Source organism: Diabrotica virgifera, chromosome 9 (assembly GCF_917563875.1).
Source record: "Diabrotica virgifera virgifera chromosome 9, PGI_DIABVI_V3a".
NCBI lineage: Eukaryota > Metazoa > Arthropoda > Insecta > Coleoptera > Chrysomelidae > Diabrotica > Diabrotica virgifera.
In genome coordinates this window covers 7,379,318-7,398,086 of record NC_065451.1, presented here as the reverse complement: position 1 = coordinate 7,398,086, position 18,769 = coordinate 7,379,318, and the positions used below count along the sequence as shown (strand labels likewise).

General features: G+C 31.2%; 1 protein-coding gene across 2 annotated transcripts in view; it reads right to left on the bottom strand.

Moving 5' to 3' along the window:
• The window catches only part of LOC114325614 (annexin B9), an 85,423-nt gene extending 67,545 nt beyond the window's left edge, over window positions 1–17,878 (bottom strand). The window contains exons 1-2 of one of the 2 annotated variants that reach the window (XM_028273719.2): window positions 17,747–17,878; window positions 11,859–11,909 (exon numbers count right to left, since the gene is read on the bottom strand). In XM_028273719.2, coding sequence (XP_028129520.1) covers window positions 11,859–11,888 — 30 coding nt within the window. In that variant the 5' untranslated portion in view covers window positions 11,889–11,909; window positions 17,747–17,878. Of the gene's footprint in view, window positions 1–11,858; window positions 11,910–12,150; window positions 12,196–17,746 lie in introns of those variants that run through there. The other variant, XM_050662369.1, reaches the window with a different exon arrangement.
• Between the last annotated feature and the right edge of the window lie 891 nt (window positions 17,879–18,769).

Genomic DNA, 18,769 nt, shown 5'->3' with positions numbered 1-18,769 from the left:
TTAGAAGGATTGTTCGGTAGAGTAGAAGTGACTAATAGAAAAATCCCCAACTTAAGATTTGCTAATGACTATACTTATAGCAGCAAATGAACAAAAAATGCTAGAACACCTGAAAAGAGTTATAATTGGAAACCATCAAAGTTGTGTTTTGTTTTTATTGTGTTTCATGTAGATAGTAACTTTTCACATTAAAACTCTAAATGTTGATGGTCTTACTTCCTGAAATTGAGAGTAGACATGGGTATTTCACGTTTAAAGTTAGTTCTTTAATTTAATATTAATATAAGGGCTAAGAACTAAATTATAGAAACGTTTAGCCTGAGGAGATAGATAAATGAATGGATTATACGAAGCTTTTGACGAACATGATATTTCTCTTTCAAAATAAACACTTGAAAGTTTTAATAACTTCAAAAAACCAACGACTTGGTTAGAACACGAGACTACACAAAGAACAAAGGCTTCTAGAAGGGTAAGATTCAAAAAAATGGTCCAATATTGAGTACTTACCGTCCTCTGGAAGGACTGAGGAGAAACAGAGACCTTCCTGATGCATGCTGACTGCCCCATTCACACAAATCACTTGAATTATAAAAATACCGAATCATAAAAAGTGTGGTAAGATATCACAACTAAACGCAGTAAAAACGTGTTACAAAGTGGTTATTGTCATTTGTTTGGTCAGGATATTTGGGGTGGGGGTCCTTCCACAGGACGTCACATACAACATGTCTAATTTAGGGACAAGAATCGGTGTTCTTTTCGAAGACGAACAAGTAGTATTTGCACAAAACCAGGAAGACCAAAAACAACATGGCTTGATTAAGTGCAAAAGGCAATGTCAGAGGGAGATCTAAGACCAGGAGATTGAGCCTATAGACGTGAATAGAGACTAGAAACCGGAAGACTATAAACAGGACCATTATTTATATATACATAAATGCTTTCAGCGGTTTCCGGGTTTGACTCCGCGTTGAATATCGGGAAAACCACAGAAATCACATATAGCTCCCGCGGAAATTTCAAGTGTGATATTATTACATCGACGGTAAAATGTCGAAACCTCATAAGTTAAAAATTGGCCATTTTTAGATTTATGATGATTTGGGTTGAAAATATTGCTCCGAGTGTTCTGTCAAAACCAGGGCCGTCTTAACACGGGGGTGCAAGGGGTGCGAGGCACCCGGGCGCCAAGTCGAAGGGGCGCAAGCTGAAAACTTGCTAGGTTCAAACTTGCGCTTTTTGTCCTTAAAAAAAAACTACAAATAACAAAAACATATGCACTTTCGATATTTTTTACAAAGGCTATTAATGCTTACTACACCTACGATATGGAAATGAAATATGAAACCCATTTAGATTATTCCGACAATAATTTCAAAAAGGTGACTCCCCCAAAAAGTCCATGGACCCCGCCGAAAATCGGTCCTGGATCCGCCCTTGGGTGAAGATTTATTCCATGAGTTAGAATTGTTACTAATATTTTTTTCAAATATAGACACAACTCCACTCGATATTTTAAGTTATATATTATATTCCAAAATAATGTACTCTCCGTTTTCCTAAATATTTCTACATGTCAAAGGATATATTTAACACTTCCAGATAAATAGCTGAAGGAGAAAGGTCTTTTTCTAAACTTAAATTGATCAAAAATAATTGGCTTTAATAAGTACCTATAGAAAAGCAAGTAACAATAGATATCACCAAAGCTATAAAAACTTTTGCAAACTGAAAAGCTAGAAAAGTTGACTTTGATAGATTTTAAAAAATATGGTATAGTTTATAAGATTGATCTTTTTTGAATACTGAAACCATGTTTTTTATTATACAAGGTGGGCTAAAGTAAACAGTCCACCTCGATATTTGGCAGTAGTTATTAGATTTTAAGGAAATGCAGAAATATTTCGATTTTAATTGTTATATTGCAATTTTTTGGCATATATTTCATACTGGTGACGTCATCCTTCTGAGCGTGATGACGTAATCGATAATGTTTTTAATGGTAATAGGGGTTATATATAGGAATATATAAATTAATATCATTATTTAAACATGGTGGCCAAAAAAATAATTTTTGAATTAAATTAATTGACGCAAAAAGAAGAATGTGTGTAATTTATTTAACTCAAAATACATTGTACTGCTGTCATAAAATAGAAAAAAAAAATGTTTATTTCACAAATAAACATTATTTTTTTGCTTAAATGAAATCACAAACAGCTTGCCACCTACCTTTTGGCAGTTTGAACATTTAATTTAAGCGAAAAGCAATGTTTATTAAATAAACATGCTTTTCTATTTTCTGACAGCAATAGAATGTATTCTAAGTTAAATAAATTACATAGATTCTTCTTTTTCTGCTAGTTAATTTAATTCAAAAATTATTTTTTTGTCCAACCCTGCATAAATATAGATATTAATGTTTATATTGCTGAATAGAGAATTGAACATCCTTTCAAATGAGCTACCACACACGACCCCTATTCCCATTTAAAAAATCGTCGATTACGTCATTATGCCCAGATGGATGACGTCACTAGTATGAAATGTATATCAAAAAATTGTAATTTAAAAATAAAAATTGACCTGTTTCGGCATTTCCTTAAAATCTAATAACTACTGCCAAATATCGAGGTGAACAGTTTTCTTTGGCCCATCCTGTATAAATAAAGAAAGCAAACATAATTAGTTTTAATTTTAGCGTACCTATAACCTACATAATCTTCTGACAAAAGGGGACGCAAAGATGAGTCTTGCACCCCGGCGCCGTGTATGGTAAAGACGGCCCTGGTCAAAACCCTAGATTCGTGAAAAAAAACTTGTCTCTTATTTATAATACTCAATAACAATTAGGTTTACTCATGGTGTTCCTTTTTACTCAAAGCCTATTCAATGTCTTCCATAGATATACATCTCCGATATACCTAGAGATTCCTCTGTATGAAGAAGGGGTAGGATAAACCCGATTGTACGTCAGGGAAAACGGGCCATCCACAAAATTTAGGAAATTTTATTCATTTTAAGACCAATTCTCTCTTAAGCCGGGAAAATGGGGAAGTTTTCTTGCTAAAGGGTTCTGGCTCACTAATCGAAATGCGTGTATTTTATTACTTATTTATAGTGGGTTTATTCTTAGAATTTATACGCTATACGAATTATATTATTATATCCGCGATACGATATATTTTAATTTTTCTCAACATTTTTTTCTTGAGATAAATCAATTAAAGGGTTGTTTGGGCGTTAAGAGGATAATCTCAAAAATCGAAACTATATCAATTCGAAAGCTCATAAATAGCTCGTAATTCTACCGCAAGGATCGATTCAATATCTCTAATTTTAAGTAGTGGGGGAGGCTGAGTCAATGTTGGTCTCAATCATTTAGGTCTGGCGTATACTTTTGCAGTTTTAAGAAAACAATTTCGAATGCATTAAGTGAGTTGTTGACATAATTGTCTGATATGGTAATTAATTTATGGGGGTGCAGTTTGTTAAACCGCACAAACGAAAAACAGATGGTGAAGGATACGTTCAGTTTCGTAAAACCATGTCCCTCTTAACATCTGGTTTGTATTTACATGTGAATTTTGAATGACTAATGTTGTTTCGTTTTTGAGAAAAAATAATTAACAATTAAGAAAATAAAATTAGCAGAAATAGTAATTATAGCGTATCGCTATACTACTTTTAGCCATTCTTTTTCGATTTCTTTTGAGTCACTTCATTTCTATTTAATAACGTTACTCCCAAATAATCGAACTGTTTAACCATCTCGAAAGTTATATTCCTTGTCTGGGGCAGATACTTTCCAAAACTGCACCAACTGTTCATTATTTCCCCTCATCTTCGTATACATTGTCTTCTCCTCATTTACTTCCAGCCCAAACTCTCTTGATTTTCTCTCGAATCTTTTAAAATAATCTCTTAATTCTGTTGGTCAATGTTGACTCAGCCCCCCACCCAAAAAAAAAAAGAATAAATCCTGCCCAGTTTAACGAGCTAAAAATGATTAATCTACAGGTTATGAAAGCTCATAAATAGCTCGTAATTGGAGCTATTTTTTTTTTAATTGGTGCAAGGTGGGGGCAGCTCAACAGCAGGGGGGATAACTATAGATAACTAGACGAATTATGGTACATTATAATTAATACAGTTATGAAAAACATTAAATCGAAATATAATAAACAACCAAAAGCTTTATATCTTAATGAAAAACAACACTAATGAAAAAACTAAATTCAATAAACAGATAATCAATAGCCCATGACTAACAAACTATTTATAGAACTTTTCACATAATATGGACGTATCCGAGTGCATTAACCATTAACACATTTAGAAAATTCCTATGCAAATAATGATTGCTGACAATTACTATTCACTGAAAAAAAACCGTATTTTTAGATCATGCATCATATTCATTTCGCAACATCAACATCCATGACAGTAGATACTGAATTATGCATTATTAATAGCACGCCCATCGACACATCAAAATATTTTTACTTTTCGGATAAAATATACGATTACCTAAATCCCTTCTGAATGAAACCAAGAGTAAAATTATGATAGGTCATGTCTCCGACTCCGACAGCTTTAATAATCACTAGAGGCCTACTACAAGGTGATTTTTCAATCTAATATTGGAAAGAATTTGAAAGGAAATTGGAAAGAGAAAGCCATATTTACATTAAAGGCTCAATCTATTACCACAGATATCAATGCGTAGCATACGTGGACGACCATGCCCTAATAACAAGAAGACCAACAGAATTAAGAGATTATTTTAAAAGATTCGAGAGAAAATCAAGAGAGTTTGGGCTGGAAGTAAATGAGGAGAAGACAATGTATACGAAGATGAGGGGAAATAATGAACAGTTGGTGCAGTTTTGGAAAGTATCTGCCCCAGACAAGGAATATAACTTTCGAGATGGTTAAACAGTTCGATTATTTGGGAGTAACGTTAATAAATAGAAATAGTGACTCAAAAGAAATCGAAAAAAAAATGGCTAAAAGTAGTATAGCGATACGCTATAATTACTATTTCTGCTAATTTTATTTTCTTAATTTTTAATTATTTTTTCTCAAAAACGAAACAACATTAGTCATTCAAAATTCACATGTAAATACAAACCAGATGTTAAGAGGGACATGGTTTTACGAAACTGAATGTATCCTTCACCATCTGTTTTTCGTTTGTGCGGTTTAACAAACTACACCCCCATAAATTAATTACCATATCAGACAATTATGTCAACAACTCACTTAATGCATTCGAAATTGTTTTCTTAAAACTGCAAAAGTATACGCCAGACCTAAATGATTTATTGCTCATCTGGTCAGAGGAAAGAAACACAAACATATTACCGTTTGTAGCTTTCTTTCCAGTCACTACTCAGCATGTGAACGATTCACACACACCGACCGTTCTCACTAACAATCGACCCTTTTCCGAGACCTAAGCGAAACACATTTTTTGTTACCAAAATAAATAAAACGTTTACCGTTCGTTTTGTTACATTATTATTATTGTTTTCTAAGGAATAGTAGTAAAAGTGCTAGAAGTCTAAATAAGATGCTGAGATCAAAGAAAATATTCCTAGGAGCAAAAAGAAGAATATATACTACGCTACCCGAGCAACGGTGCTTTATGCCACCGAGACCTAGATCTTAAGCAAAACCATAGAACTGAAACTAGATAGATAGGAGTAGAATATATTCAGAAGAATATAATAATATGGAGATATAAAAGATGAGCATATCTGGAGAAGAACAAATAATGAAACAACTTTTCATATAATATGGACGTATCATCCGAGAGCATTAACCATTAACACATTTAGAAAATTCCTATGCAAATAATGATTACTGACAATTATTATTCACTGAAAAAAACCGTATTTTTAGATCATGCATCATATTATTTATTTCGCAAAATCCATGATACTGGATTATTATTAATAGCACGCTCATTCGATGGATGATTTGAATTTATCAACATTTAATGAAAAACAAAATTTATAACTGTTTGTTGTTGATGTAAAATATCGTCCAATTAATAATTAAAAGGTTTGAAAATATTGTAGATAATGCATTACACAATAGCAATTACAGAAAATGATTATATTTTTATAACAATATAATTGCAGTAGCTTTATGTGATGACTAAGAGTGAATTTTCTAAAGAAAAAGATGACTCTGAAACTTTTTTTCATGTAAAATTTCTGTCTTAGTGGAAAAACATCAAATATAACGGGTGTTCAATTAAAATTCTGGTTTGTTTCCATTACATAGTACAGTTGAGTCCGCGAGTCTTTACCCGTGCGTCATTAATACCTGGAGAGATAGAACACATACTTTTTATCTAGCATCATTCTCTTCTACGCATGAAACTTATGACAAACCAGCTGCCGTTTGTTATTAAATAAAAACACATGTTATTTTTATGAACCACCTAGACTTAATGCATTGAAAAGAGATAGGTACAAAAAAAGACGATTCGGTATGTTTTCATATTTTTAGCACAATTTGTTTGACGTTTCTGCTTTGTTTACTTTTGTGACTGTCAGTCAGTTGAATTTTTTGCGGTTTTTGTCGAATTTTTGCGTTTTGAAGTTTCTTTATATTACACAAACAGTTGTTTTCACAACTAATTTTATATTGTGCTTTGACCTTTTAAGGTAAATAATTATATTTTGGCAATTAATATTTAAAACATACAAAGCTAACGTCATTCACACAGTAAAGAAATGATTGTTTTTAGGTTTCCGTCAAAGTGAATAAAATAACAAAAATAAAATATGTTATTGAATTTTTTATAAATTGTTTATTTATTTATTACTCAATAGTAATAAAAAAAAGTTATTAGGCTACTTCAAATGTAGCTGTAATTCTGCACAAAAATTTTAAAGCAAAACTTACATTTGACATTCTATATATTTTTGATAACGTCAAATTTTATAATAAAACCCGTAATCGGAACAGCAGCCACTTTCTGTCACTTATTGTTGCGTGAAATAGATTTCCGACTTATTTCGTATGCTTTAAATGATGACGCAAGGGTAAAGATTCGCGGACTCAACTGTAGATAGCTATATGCAGGAAAAAATATGTCAACGATTAAACAGCCATAAATTAAAGAATAATCAGTGCAGACATGAAAATAAAAGAGTTATTCTACACTACAAAACGTAAACAGTCGGAAAGACATTATATTGATGGGAGACCTTAATACAAGAACTAGAAGAAAGGATAGTACAAAATAATAAAATTATTCAAGAAGATATCTTAAATGAAAATGGAATGAGAGTGGTTGACCTATTTGACCAGTATTCGTTAAGAATATGTATATAGTAATGATTCATAAAGAGATACATAAATATACATATACAATACAAAACCAGTTCTCAATCAAAATTCAATAATAGACGATGTTTATTAGACAATAGTCAATTTTCAAGGTCGAAGAAACGAGAGTATATAGAGGAGCCACCTGTGGATCAGACCACCATTTCTTAAGATCAATAATAGGCATAAAAAATAACGATCACAAGAGTCTAATAAAAATAAAATGCAACGAGGGTGAAAACATAAAATCAAAAAGGTCTCTGCAGATAAACTAAATGACGGGTCGACTTCTTTTCTTAATAAATTGAGCAGTCATCAAAAACGAAAGATATACAAAGAATAACAATAAAGACCAATACGAAAACATGAAAACCCAAATACCCTAGCAGCAGACGAAGCCATTGGAAAGAAAAATGACCAGATAAATTACAAAAACAAAAAACGGTATTGGTGGACAACAAAGAAAGAAAACCAAAGAAAAAAAGAAATCTTACCAGAAGTGGTAAAATGAAAAAATACGGCAGAAACGGAAAGGGGCTGCTTAACCCTTAACTTGGCGCGCCTATAACCGCTGTAAGAAAAATGTTTTTGCTTACTGGATGTCATTTTTAGAGGGCTCCATTATCAGAGTCAATTGCAGTTTTTTTTCTATTTTAAATTTTTTGACATTTTATTGACATTGTATCCCATAATATACACTACTAGGCGTACCGTACATTACAATGTATAGTACCCTCGGAGATCCGTGGAAAAAATTTACACCCAAAATAACAAAATTCAGTTTGGCAACACTGTGCGAATGTTGATACTAACATATCCTTTTTAAGATAAGCACAACGTTAATTTAGTCCAAAGAAATTAATATATTTTTTTTGCCAACAAAAATGAGATTTTTCAACCAAATAATGTTTCAAATATGATGTGCAAAATAATTTTTAATTGGGTTCTGCTAATGGGCTTGCTTTTTTTGTCATTAAAATAAAAAAAACTAAATTTTACTCATTAAATCAATGTTGTCCGGTTATCGTCTTAATTATTTTAACTGTACTAATATCCGTTGAGTAATTATGAATGATTAATATGTCGTTAAAACATTTTATCTATAGCGGCTTCTGGAATATCTTAAAAATATCGAATTTCATTGATAAAATGCGCATATTCCACCGATCTTCGCTTCGACAATACCTCGCAAGACACATTGCCAGGAACACTATAAAACAAGTACTGATGCCCAATAGATACATTGCCAGGTTATTAAAAAAATACCTCCGTATCTAGAAAGATACATTGCCAAGATGTATATTTGTAGTTTGGACCAATATATTAAATATTATTGGGTCATTGAATTAAAGCAAAATTATCAAAATTCCACAAAATATAATGAAAACAATAAACAAATCTACAATAAATTGTTCCGCTAAAAGTATAAAGAATTTTCAAGACTTTTAGCGAAACATTTGTAGATTTGTTTAATGTTGTCATTTTATTTTGTGGAGTTTTGTGTTACTTCAATTATGAATAGATGGCTTTTTGTGTAGGGGTTTCAACCATACACATAGTATTGTATCAATTAATATATAATCATGTACATTTATAAATTATAAATAAACTACAATGGTGATCAAACACTTATTTTTAAAACTTAAATTCAAAACTTCAAATAAAACTTGGAACACTCAAAAAATAAAAGTAGAAAGTAATTATAAGTATAAAATATTACAAAATTTAGATATTATGAAAATCATAAAAACAATTACGGGATTCCGTCAAACATAATCTCGCCCTACATTTTGTACAACTCATTGCTGTTTGTCCTTTGCAACAGTTTCGGCATCGTCCTTTGGTTGTAAAAGTTGGAAAGTGTCCGAAAAGATCTTTTCTGACATCTTCTCCAGGTATATTCTACGAATATATGACGTGACTACGAATCTTCTTTTTCGGTGTCATCGATAATGTCATCACGGCCAGATGGATGACGTCACTAGTATTATGCCAAAAAATCGTAATTTAAAAATAAAAATCGATCTGTTTCGGGAATTTCTATGTTTATTTAGATAATATCTAATGAATTTATGCGTTACTTTATAGACGCACTGTATATACCTAATATGTAAAAAATAGAATTCGATAATATGAAAACATACTGTAACATTTTTTTATACTAATACTTTCAAGAAATATTGGCGGGATATACATATGATTCATACATACAAGCTGGGACATACATACAAGCTTTTGGAGTAGATAAGAACATACGATCAATCATTACAAACATAATATACCAAATGTTTTTATCACTTTTCTGTTAATTCTCTAATGGGCAAAGTAGCTAATAAGAAACAGTTAGTATTTGTCCGTATACCGGGTGATGTATCCAAAAAGATACTCATTCAATTTTCATCAGTACCTGCCAATGTATATTCAAGGATACTATCTAAATTGCCGCTAACCTGGCAATGTATTTTCAGAGATACTACTTTTCAAAGTGATCCTATCTGTTTGTTTATAAACAAATCCTGAAAATTATTTTATACGATTGTTTCTTGCAGACCTAATTATCTAGAATTATAGTTTACCAATTCATATAATAACTTAAAACATTGAAAAAATGAATTTACTTTCGGAATGACACAAACTAACACCTTTTTTGGAAGCCATTTTTAGCACGCTTACATAAAACGCTCTCTCATTGGTGGAAATCTCTGTGTATGACATTCAAATTAATTTATTGGTTAGGCGAATACTTTATGGAGAGGGTACGTTTAAAATCTCGCGGCAACTTTACGTATATATAGAGAAATTAGTTATAATAAACAACGTATCCTGGAGTACACACCACCAAGTTAAGGGTTAAACTCCATACATAAAAGGGGGGAAAAGCCTTGAGTTATAGGGGAACGTCACACCTTTGTGATGTATGGGGAAATCATTAAAGATAGGAAATTAATTAGGATAAAACGCAAATATATGGTCATTGGAAACACTGCATGAGACTTGTGAGATAAATAACAACTCATTAAAACAAAGAAATGAATATAAATACGTGGGGATAACTTTAACAAATACAGGATCAGAAGAAACGAATATAATAAAGACAATAAAGAAAGGAAAGACAATAACACGACAATAATTACACTCGATTACATGGAGAGACAATATTACAAGCAGAACTAAACACCAAATCTTGGACGATAGTGAAAAACTGCTCACTGTATGACTCAAAGACTTGGGTGGCAAATAAAAGAATGGGAAACAGTAAAAATGCAATATGCAATGGAAATCATGTTTTGGAGAAGCTGCACGATGAACACCAATGGACAAAGTGAATGGACAAAGTGAAAAATTAACGAATTAACGAACGAACTAAATAACGAAATAGAAAAACAAAAATTAGCCTGGTATAGACATATAAGAAGGATGGACTAGAAAAGAATACTGCTAAGTACTTGGAGATACAAACCAAATAGGAGGAAAAGACGACGTCCTAAAGTATAGTGGAACGGACAAACTAAAACAGCAATGGAAAAAGGAGACCTCACCTCACTGAAGAAGTCACATGTGACAAGAAGAAATGGAGATAGGGATGTGCTAAACGGCCAACAGAACATGCTGTGTAAAGTCATGGATAAATAAGTAATAAGTAAGACAATTTGCTCAACAGATATGGGGTAGGTAGAAGATCCAAATTCCGGGTTATAATCATTTTCCTTTTTATTTTAGTTTAAAAATTTTTTAAAAATGCTTATTTTACAACTGTTTTGCTTACTGTGTTAATAAGCTAGATAAAACTTTTTCAGCTAAATTACAATGTCAGGTAGTTCCAGTTGTTAAAGATGCATTGTGCATTGATGGAGGACTAATTACTGCAAACTGCAAACCTTGTTTTAAAGTGTAATTACAATTTATTCAATCTTTAGCAACAAAAGGCGTATTGGAAATTAATATGAAACATCTTTCTATTATACAGGAAATTTTGAGTAAATTTTCTCACTCAAACAGTTCGTACTGAAAAAATTGTTTTTGTAATGGATGCTGCGCAAAAAATGTTCAATTATACCGTAAAATTATGTTCAAATATGATCTACATTGAAAAGTCTACAGGCTGATACGTGAAGGGAAGTATTGAATCAAAAACCTCCCCACGAAGGCTAAAAAACCCTATCGATGAAGACGTAAAAACAAAGGTATTGCAAGAAGAAAAGTAATTTTTTTTCTATTTTAATACATAATAAAATTCCGACTCAAGAAATCCCAAATAGCAAAAAATACGAATGTAGGCTTTGCAAAAATCTACCTAAAATTAAACTTGAGGTGAGAAACACAAACAAAATCAAGAAAGAAGAAATTGTACGCTGGAAGAAGTCATTTCTACTTCTTTTTGCTAATCGATGAAATTAAAAAAAAAAATACTTTTACTGTTATTATAATAACTAAAGTAGGTAGGTACTTAAAAATTATCAATTAACGACAAAAAACAACAAAAATGTAAAAAATATTCAAAAACTTACTTTGAAAGGATAATACTGCTGGTTAGACATGTTTGCTTCAGTTACTTGTGACTAGAAAGTAAAAATATCAAATATCACTAAATGGTATCAAATTAATAAATAAGAACAGGTACTACAGAGAACTATTGATCAACTGGCTCACAGACCATGAAGAATGTAGTTATACGTGAATGAGACCTCAACGCGAATGACATCATAGATTTAAATAATGGTTACAGTATACACCCAGGTATTCTATATAGTGAATAATATTTACGGAGAATTTTGTAATACAGTAAATCTTGATTCATACCTATTAAAATCATAATATCCCTCCTCCCGGTATAAACTCTTACTCACTACAACTACAAATAAGAAATAAGATGTTTTATAATGGGTGATTTAGATAAAGCAGTTCACACATTTAGGCCAGTAGATGAAATGTGAAATACGTAAAGACCATGGCTCATCTGTAAAAATATTAGCACATTTGGACGTTGAGAGGTGACTCCAATTTTTTTGCAGAAATTGCTTGAAAATAAATCAAATAATAATATTTGAGTTATCCTCCCTCTCAAAAAGGTCCGGAACATTGTTTAAATAATCAAAATGTCAAAAAATGAAGCAAAAATTCGATTTTTTTCTTCGTTTTTTTATTATAACTTATAAAGTATTCATGTCCGAGAAAAGTTGTAATGACATAAAAGTTGCCTAATTAAATTTCCTACAATATAGAATTGGTTAAGAATTTAAAAAATAGTCACCCTTGTTGCAAAATAGCAATAATTGCGAAAAAAAACATACAAAAACAAGTATTCGCATTTTACGTTTTTCAACCATTTATGATACACTTAGGACATTCATATTTCACCCAAAAAAACTTTATGATACAGTAAAATAATACTGTAAATTTCATTAAGATCGCTTCAATAGATTTTGGAAAATAAATTTTGCAATCCAGCTTTCGCAAAAAAAATTCATTTTTTCAAAATGATACAGGACTGAAAATAAAGCAGATAGCAAGTTGAAATTTTTTTGCTTATAGAAGTGTACTGTACCTTTCATTTGCAATTTTGCAAAATTAAAATCGAATAACTACTACGGCGTCAGGAATTTTTTTAAATAAACTTTAATTATTGGTGCTACGCACAGGACAGCGGATAGTTTGCCCTTATTGGGCATTCCAATGACCTTTGATAATGATTGATACATTTTAATTTTTATTACATTTCGGTATAAATAAATAAATTTGTTTATTGCAAAATAAAAACACATACTCTATCCTTTGAAATAACACTTTTATTAGCAAAAACTTTATTGATTATATATTTTAACTTAGAGAATAAAAGTTTATTATTTTTAAACATATGCAATTGTTTAAACAATATTTCACAAACAATAATAAAATTAGTTTGCTTTTTGTGGAATTAAAATATTAAAATACAACAAAATATAGAGTAAGAAAATAATATATTAGATAAAGATTAGAAGAAATTTTGGTGGAAATCAACTTGTGTGAATAGAACACCGCTGTCGTGCGCGTAGCACCAAAAATTAATGTTTATTTAAAAAATTTCCTGACGCCGTGGTAATTAATCGATTTTAATTTTGCAAATTGCAAATGAAAGGAACAGTACACTTCTATAAGCAAAAAAATTTTCAACTTGCTATCTGCTTTATTTTCAGTCCTGTAACATTTTGAAAAAATGAATTTTTTTTGCGAAAGCTGGATTGCAAAATTTATTTTGCAAAATCTATTGAACCGATCTTAATAGAATTTACAGTATTGTTTTACTGTATCATAAAGTTTTTCTGGGTGAAATATGAAGGTCCTAAGTATAGCATAAATGGTTGAAAAACGTAAAATGCGAATACTTGTTTTTGTATTGTTTTTTCGCAATTATTGCTATTTTGCCACAAGGGTGACTATTTTTAAAAATTTTTACCAATTCTATATTGTAGGAAATTTAATTACGCAACTTTTATGTCAGTAAAACTTTCCTCGGAAATGAATACTTTTACAGTTATAATCAAAAAACGAAAAAAAATATCGAATTTTTCCTTAATTTTTTGACATTTTGATTATTTAAACAATGTTCCGGACCTTTTTGAGAGGGAGGATATCTCAAATATTATTATTTGATTTATTTTCAAGTAATTTCTGCAAAAAAATTTGAGTCACCTCTCAACGTCCATCTCAAAACAGATGCGCCCTGGACTAGTAGTCTAGTCGCATCATAGGGGTCCCGTGTACACTTTTAGCTCGCCGCGATTTGATGGTGGTATTATAGGTTTTTTGGGTCGCTGAATGCAATGGAAGTGGACTGGAAGCCCTGTTATTAACAAATTATGATAATATTAGGTGTTTTTCAGGAATTATTAGAAGCCCTGTAAATAAATTGGTAGTGTTAAGGTCTTCTCTGGTGCATTTTTGGTCGCTGAATCGAATGCGACTAGTCGCGATTGATTACTCAAAATGTGTTCTTATTTTGTTAATAACAAAATGATTGTTTATTCGCCGAAAAGCTTGAAATGCGTCATCTACAGCAAGTTTTGTAGTCTTTTTATAGTATTTTTATCCGCTAAATCGATTGTCACTAGTCGTGATAGCTTAATTAAACCACGTTCCGACTTTGTTATTAATAAATTATTGCAAAAATAACGGTTTATAATATGTTTACTCACGGTTTTTGTTCTAAATTTTAAAAAACCAGTTGGAATGACATGAAATTTGGCATGCACATAGCTAACATGTCAAACAAAACAAGTGATATTGTGCCGATGTGTGCTTTTACCCTGGGGGTGGGTTTCCACCCATTTCGGGGGTGAAAAAAACTTTAAAATAAATAAAATAAGTATAAAAGTTTAACAGTTTCTTCAAATGTACATTTTAAACCTTCATCATTTAATAAAACTGATAACGGAACAGCCCCAGAGGTAGTACTTAATTCGTCTCGCTGATACAATACTTGTAATTCAGTTTTAAGCCGAGTTTTGTTTAAAAATAAAAATTGTGTGCATGTTTCATTTAGAAATGATTCGGGGAACTTATCCTTATAAGCAGAAAACTTCTCTGACATAAATAAATGAGAAGCAACTAAATGTCCGGAGAAGGTAAACCTTGTTTTTATTCGCAACAAAACTGCATCGCATATCTCGTCACCTCCAAACAAAACGCATACAAAACAGAACAGTTTATTAGTTTGTTCGCAACCACACAACCAGCTATTTTTATCATAAATAGTTTTATTAAACTTACGACAGCGAAGTTTTTGTCCATTTCCACTTTGTTTTTCAATTTTTAAATCGGGTAAAGGCCGACCGAGTTCTTTATTTTGAAGTTTTTTTTCTAACGAAAAACCACCAAAAGAGTTTTTAATATACTAATTTGATTCATTGTCAATAAATAAATTAGTAGAAAATAATCAAAATATTATTTATATACCTACGACACCCACGACCACGACGCACTAATAATTACAAATTAAAAAATATAGTAGAGTATAAACACAAATATACAATACAGTTAGTAGTAGATAATAAACACAATAGCGTCAAGCAAACGCGTAAAGAAACTAGAAATAGATCTAAAACATTGTATCTTAAGATCTACATTTCGAGCCTGGCACGGAGAGTCCAATTTAAACGTATATTAAAAGTGCAATACCGCTCTATCTCTGTCACTTACATAGGATGCTCATACAATCTTTCTCTTTTCTGGCGAGCCACTATGCCTTTCGGCACCGGGATTTTCATGATCTTCATCCCTTATCCGTTCAGCTGTGGGTGGCCAGAGTCGGTGGTTAGATGTGCATTGCGCTACACAAAAATAATCACAAAAAAAATTAACAGGCATTAAGATGTTTTTAAGATAAAAAATATGTTTCTGCATAGTTAGCAAGGTAGTGCCATGGCTCTATGGCACTACCTCACGGGCCGCCACTGCCTAAACTTTACACAGAAGGATTTCTCTCACCGGCCATGGTTCGCTCCGGGAGCTGTAGTACATGTATAAGCATTTGTTAACTTTTTCAGTGACACAACTATCTTGCGAAAGAAGCTTTTCAAAGTTTAAATACATAAAGAAAAATCGGTTAAGAAGTACTTTAACACAAGATCACTTGGAAACATTTATGCTAATGGCTATAGAAAAAGAAGCTTTTTATGAGCTTAAAAAATGATGAAATAATCGACGAATTTGCTCAAAAATCTACTTTAATGCGGAAATTATTGATCGAGAGTTAAGTAATTAATTGTTAATAAAATGTTTAGATTATTGCGTTGTATTAACATTTTAAATATTGTTAAATTAAAGTATTTGCACTGTACTTGTGTATAATTGAAAAATTCTCAAAATTTTATTTTAGTTTTATCTTAATTACATCAAATTCATAATATATTTATTCAGGAAATTATGGTTTCTGCCTTACTGCATACAATATAGTCATACATATGTCATTTATTATGTGTAAAATTGCTTATTCTTAAATAAAAAAATATAGCAAATTACAAAAAAAAATCATTGAATTCGAAGTTTTATGTTTGATTTAAAAATAATTTATATTTTTGTTTTTTTGATTTTATAAATACTGAATAAAACATCCTGATAATAGAAGATAAAATGAGGATGGGAGGCCGCTTTTCTATAAAATAACCGGGCCGCTTGGAAAGTTCCAGCACGCCACTGGACAATCTGCGAGATTTTATTAAGAACCCTAACTCTTTTAACATTGAGATTGAGAAATATCACTACCACAAACAATGTGTAGAACGATGTGTCAACCTTGTGACGCAAGCTTCTCTAGCAGTCTGTGGAGCGTATTCGAGAGATGGATTTATAAAAACTCGAATTGATTTCAGAAAAACTATGCCTCACTATGCTAAATCGGAAGACATCTTCGAATAGAATGCTTTTACCATATTTTTTTGTAATATTTATATACCTAATTTTGTACTTTGCTTTATATTTATTTTAGTATTAAAAACTTGGGTGACGTCAGGGAGACGAATAAGTTAGGCTATTTTGTTATAAAAAGAATATTTTAGTATACTTTTCTTAAGTTAAATTTTTAATAGCCTTGTGAAACCGGAAAATACATATTTTCCAATTTAAACCGAATTTATTTATTCAAGTTCTATAAGCTATTACATTTCCCTTACAAAAGAAATTCGCATATTAATGTATTTTTTCTAATTTTTAGTTGGCGTGGGGGGCAGAATTTTTTTATTTCAACGCAATTTTACTAAAATACTAAATAGTGTGTTTTGTGAGCTATTACATTTTCGTTTCGAATTAAATTTTTTTTTCGACTGTTAATATTTTTTCAAAATTTTTAATTGTCTTGGGGGGGCAGAAGATATTTTCCAATTTCGAAAAAATTTTACCAAAATACTTAACAGTTGATAAGCAAATTTTGTGAGGTATTACTTTTCCATCGCAAAAAAAATTTTTTTTGCCTTTTTCGATGCACCCTAACGTATAAGGTAAGAGGAACCTAGATCCAAATGTTCAAGCAAATCCGTCGTGACTCTGAAAATTACACTCCAAAACTGTCATATACCGGCCTAATTCTTCTATATTTTCAGAAATTCCAACTGATCACTTTTGCCGGCATATCTATTTATAAGACATTTCTAATTTCTAAATATAACTCTTCGAATCTTCAGCAAACAAATACAAATTGCCCTATTAACCGATTCACCCCTTTTTATGAATTAATTAAAAGCACTTTAACAGAGAATGTGTCAAAAATCGATAGTACCGCGAAGGGCAGATGTCCCTAAAACTACTTTTTCTGCACCTGGTCAAAATTTATTTGAAGTAACGATGTCACCGGTGTTTATGATTGAATATTTTGATTGTTTTTGATAAAAAAAAATGTGATAATAGTACGATAAAACTGACTTACTTTGAGAGGAATTGAATTTTAGTCACACCCACTGGTTCTCTTCTATACGACAACTGCTTGCTAAAGAAATTCTACTTTCCTGCTGGTTTTCATTCACTACAGAACGTACAGTGTTGCCAACATTCAAGCAAGTGTTTTCCCTTAACTTACCTTAAAAATTCCAACTTTTATGAAAAAATTCCCTCCCGTTTACAAAATTGGTTTTATAAAAGAAATTTAAGGATGTGTATATTTTCAAAACACTATTAGACCAGGGCGCATCTGTAATAGCTATTTGTATAACAAGGGAGGAAAGTGCTACTTTTCCTCCCGAGAATGAAGCTTACTGCCCGACGCGTAGCGGAGGGCAGTAATCATTCAAGGGAGGAAAAGGCACTTTACTCCCATGTTATACATATGGTTTTTCCACCTTCCTCAAATTAATAACAAGTCATTTTTCATTTTTACTTAATTTATTTATGTAACTAACCAACAAAATTTATTAAAACTAAGGGCCGGTTGTTCGAACGCTAATCAACAATGATCATTATCAAATAATTAATTACTGTCAATGTCAATTGTTAAAACATAATTAATTACAATTCTGAGACTATAATCAATTAATATAACAATAATTATTAACATAATTAATAATAAATCTCATAATTGTAATTAATTATGTTTTCAGCAACCCAAACAAAGTTGACATTGACAGTTTTGGTGACAGTAATTAAATATTTAATAATGATCATTGTTGATTAGCGTTCGAACAGCCGGCCCTTAAACTAACTGTAGGTACACTATAACTGTCAACTGTCAAATATAAGTCAAATTATTAATGTAAACATTGTTAAATCAAAATAACAATTTACTGTTTTTTACCATTATGCAAAATACTGGGTGTTTTATAAATAAACGTTAAAATGTATAGATACTTACGTAATAGAAAATAGATATTGTACAGGGCGTCAATAAGTTATATTTCATGAATGACGTCACTTTTACTTTTCCTCCCTAGGGAGGAAAAATATTTTCCTCCCTAGG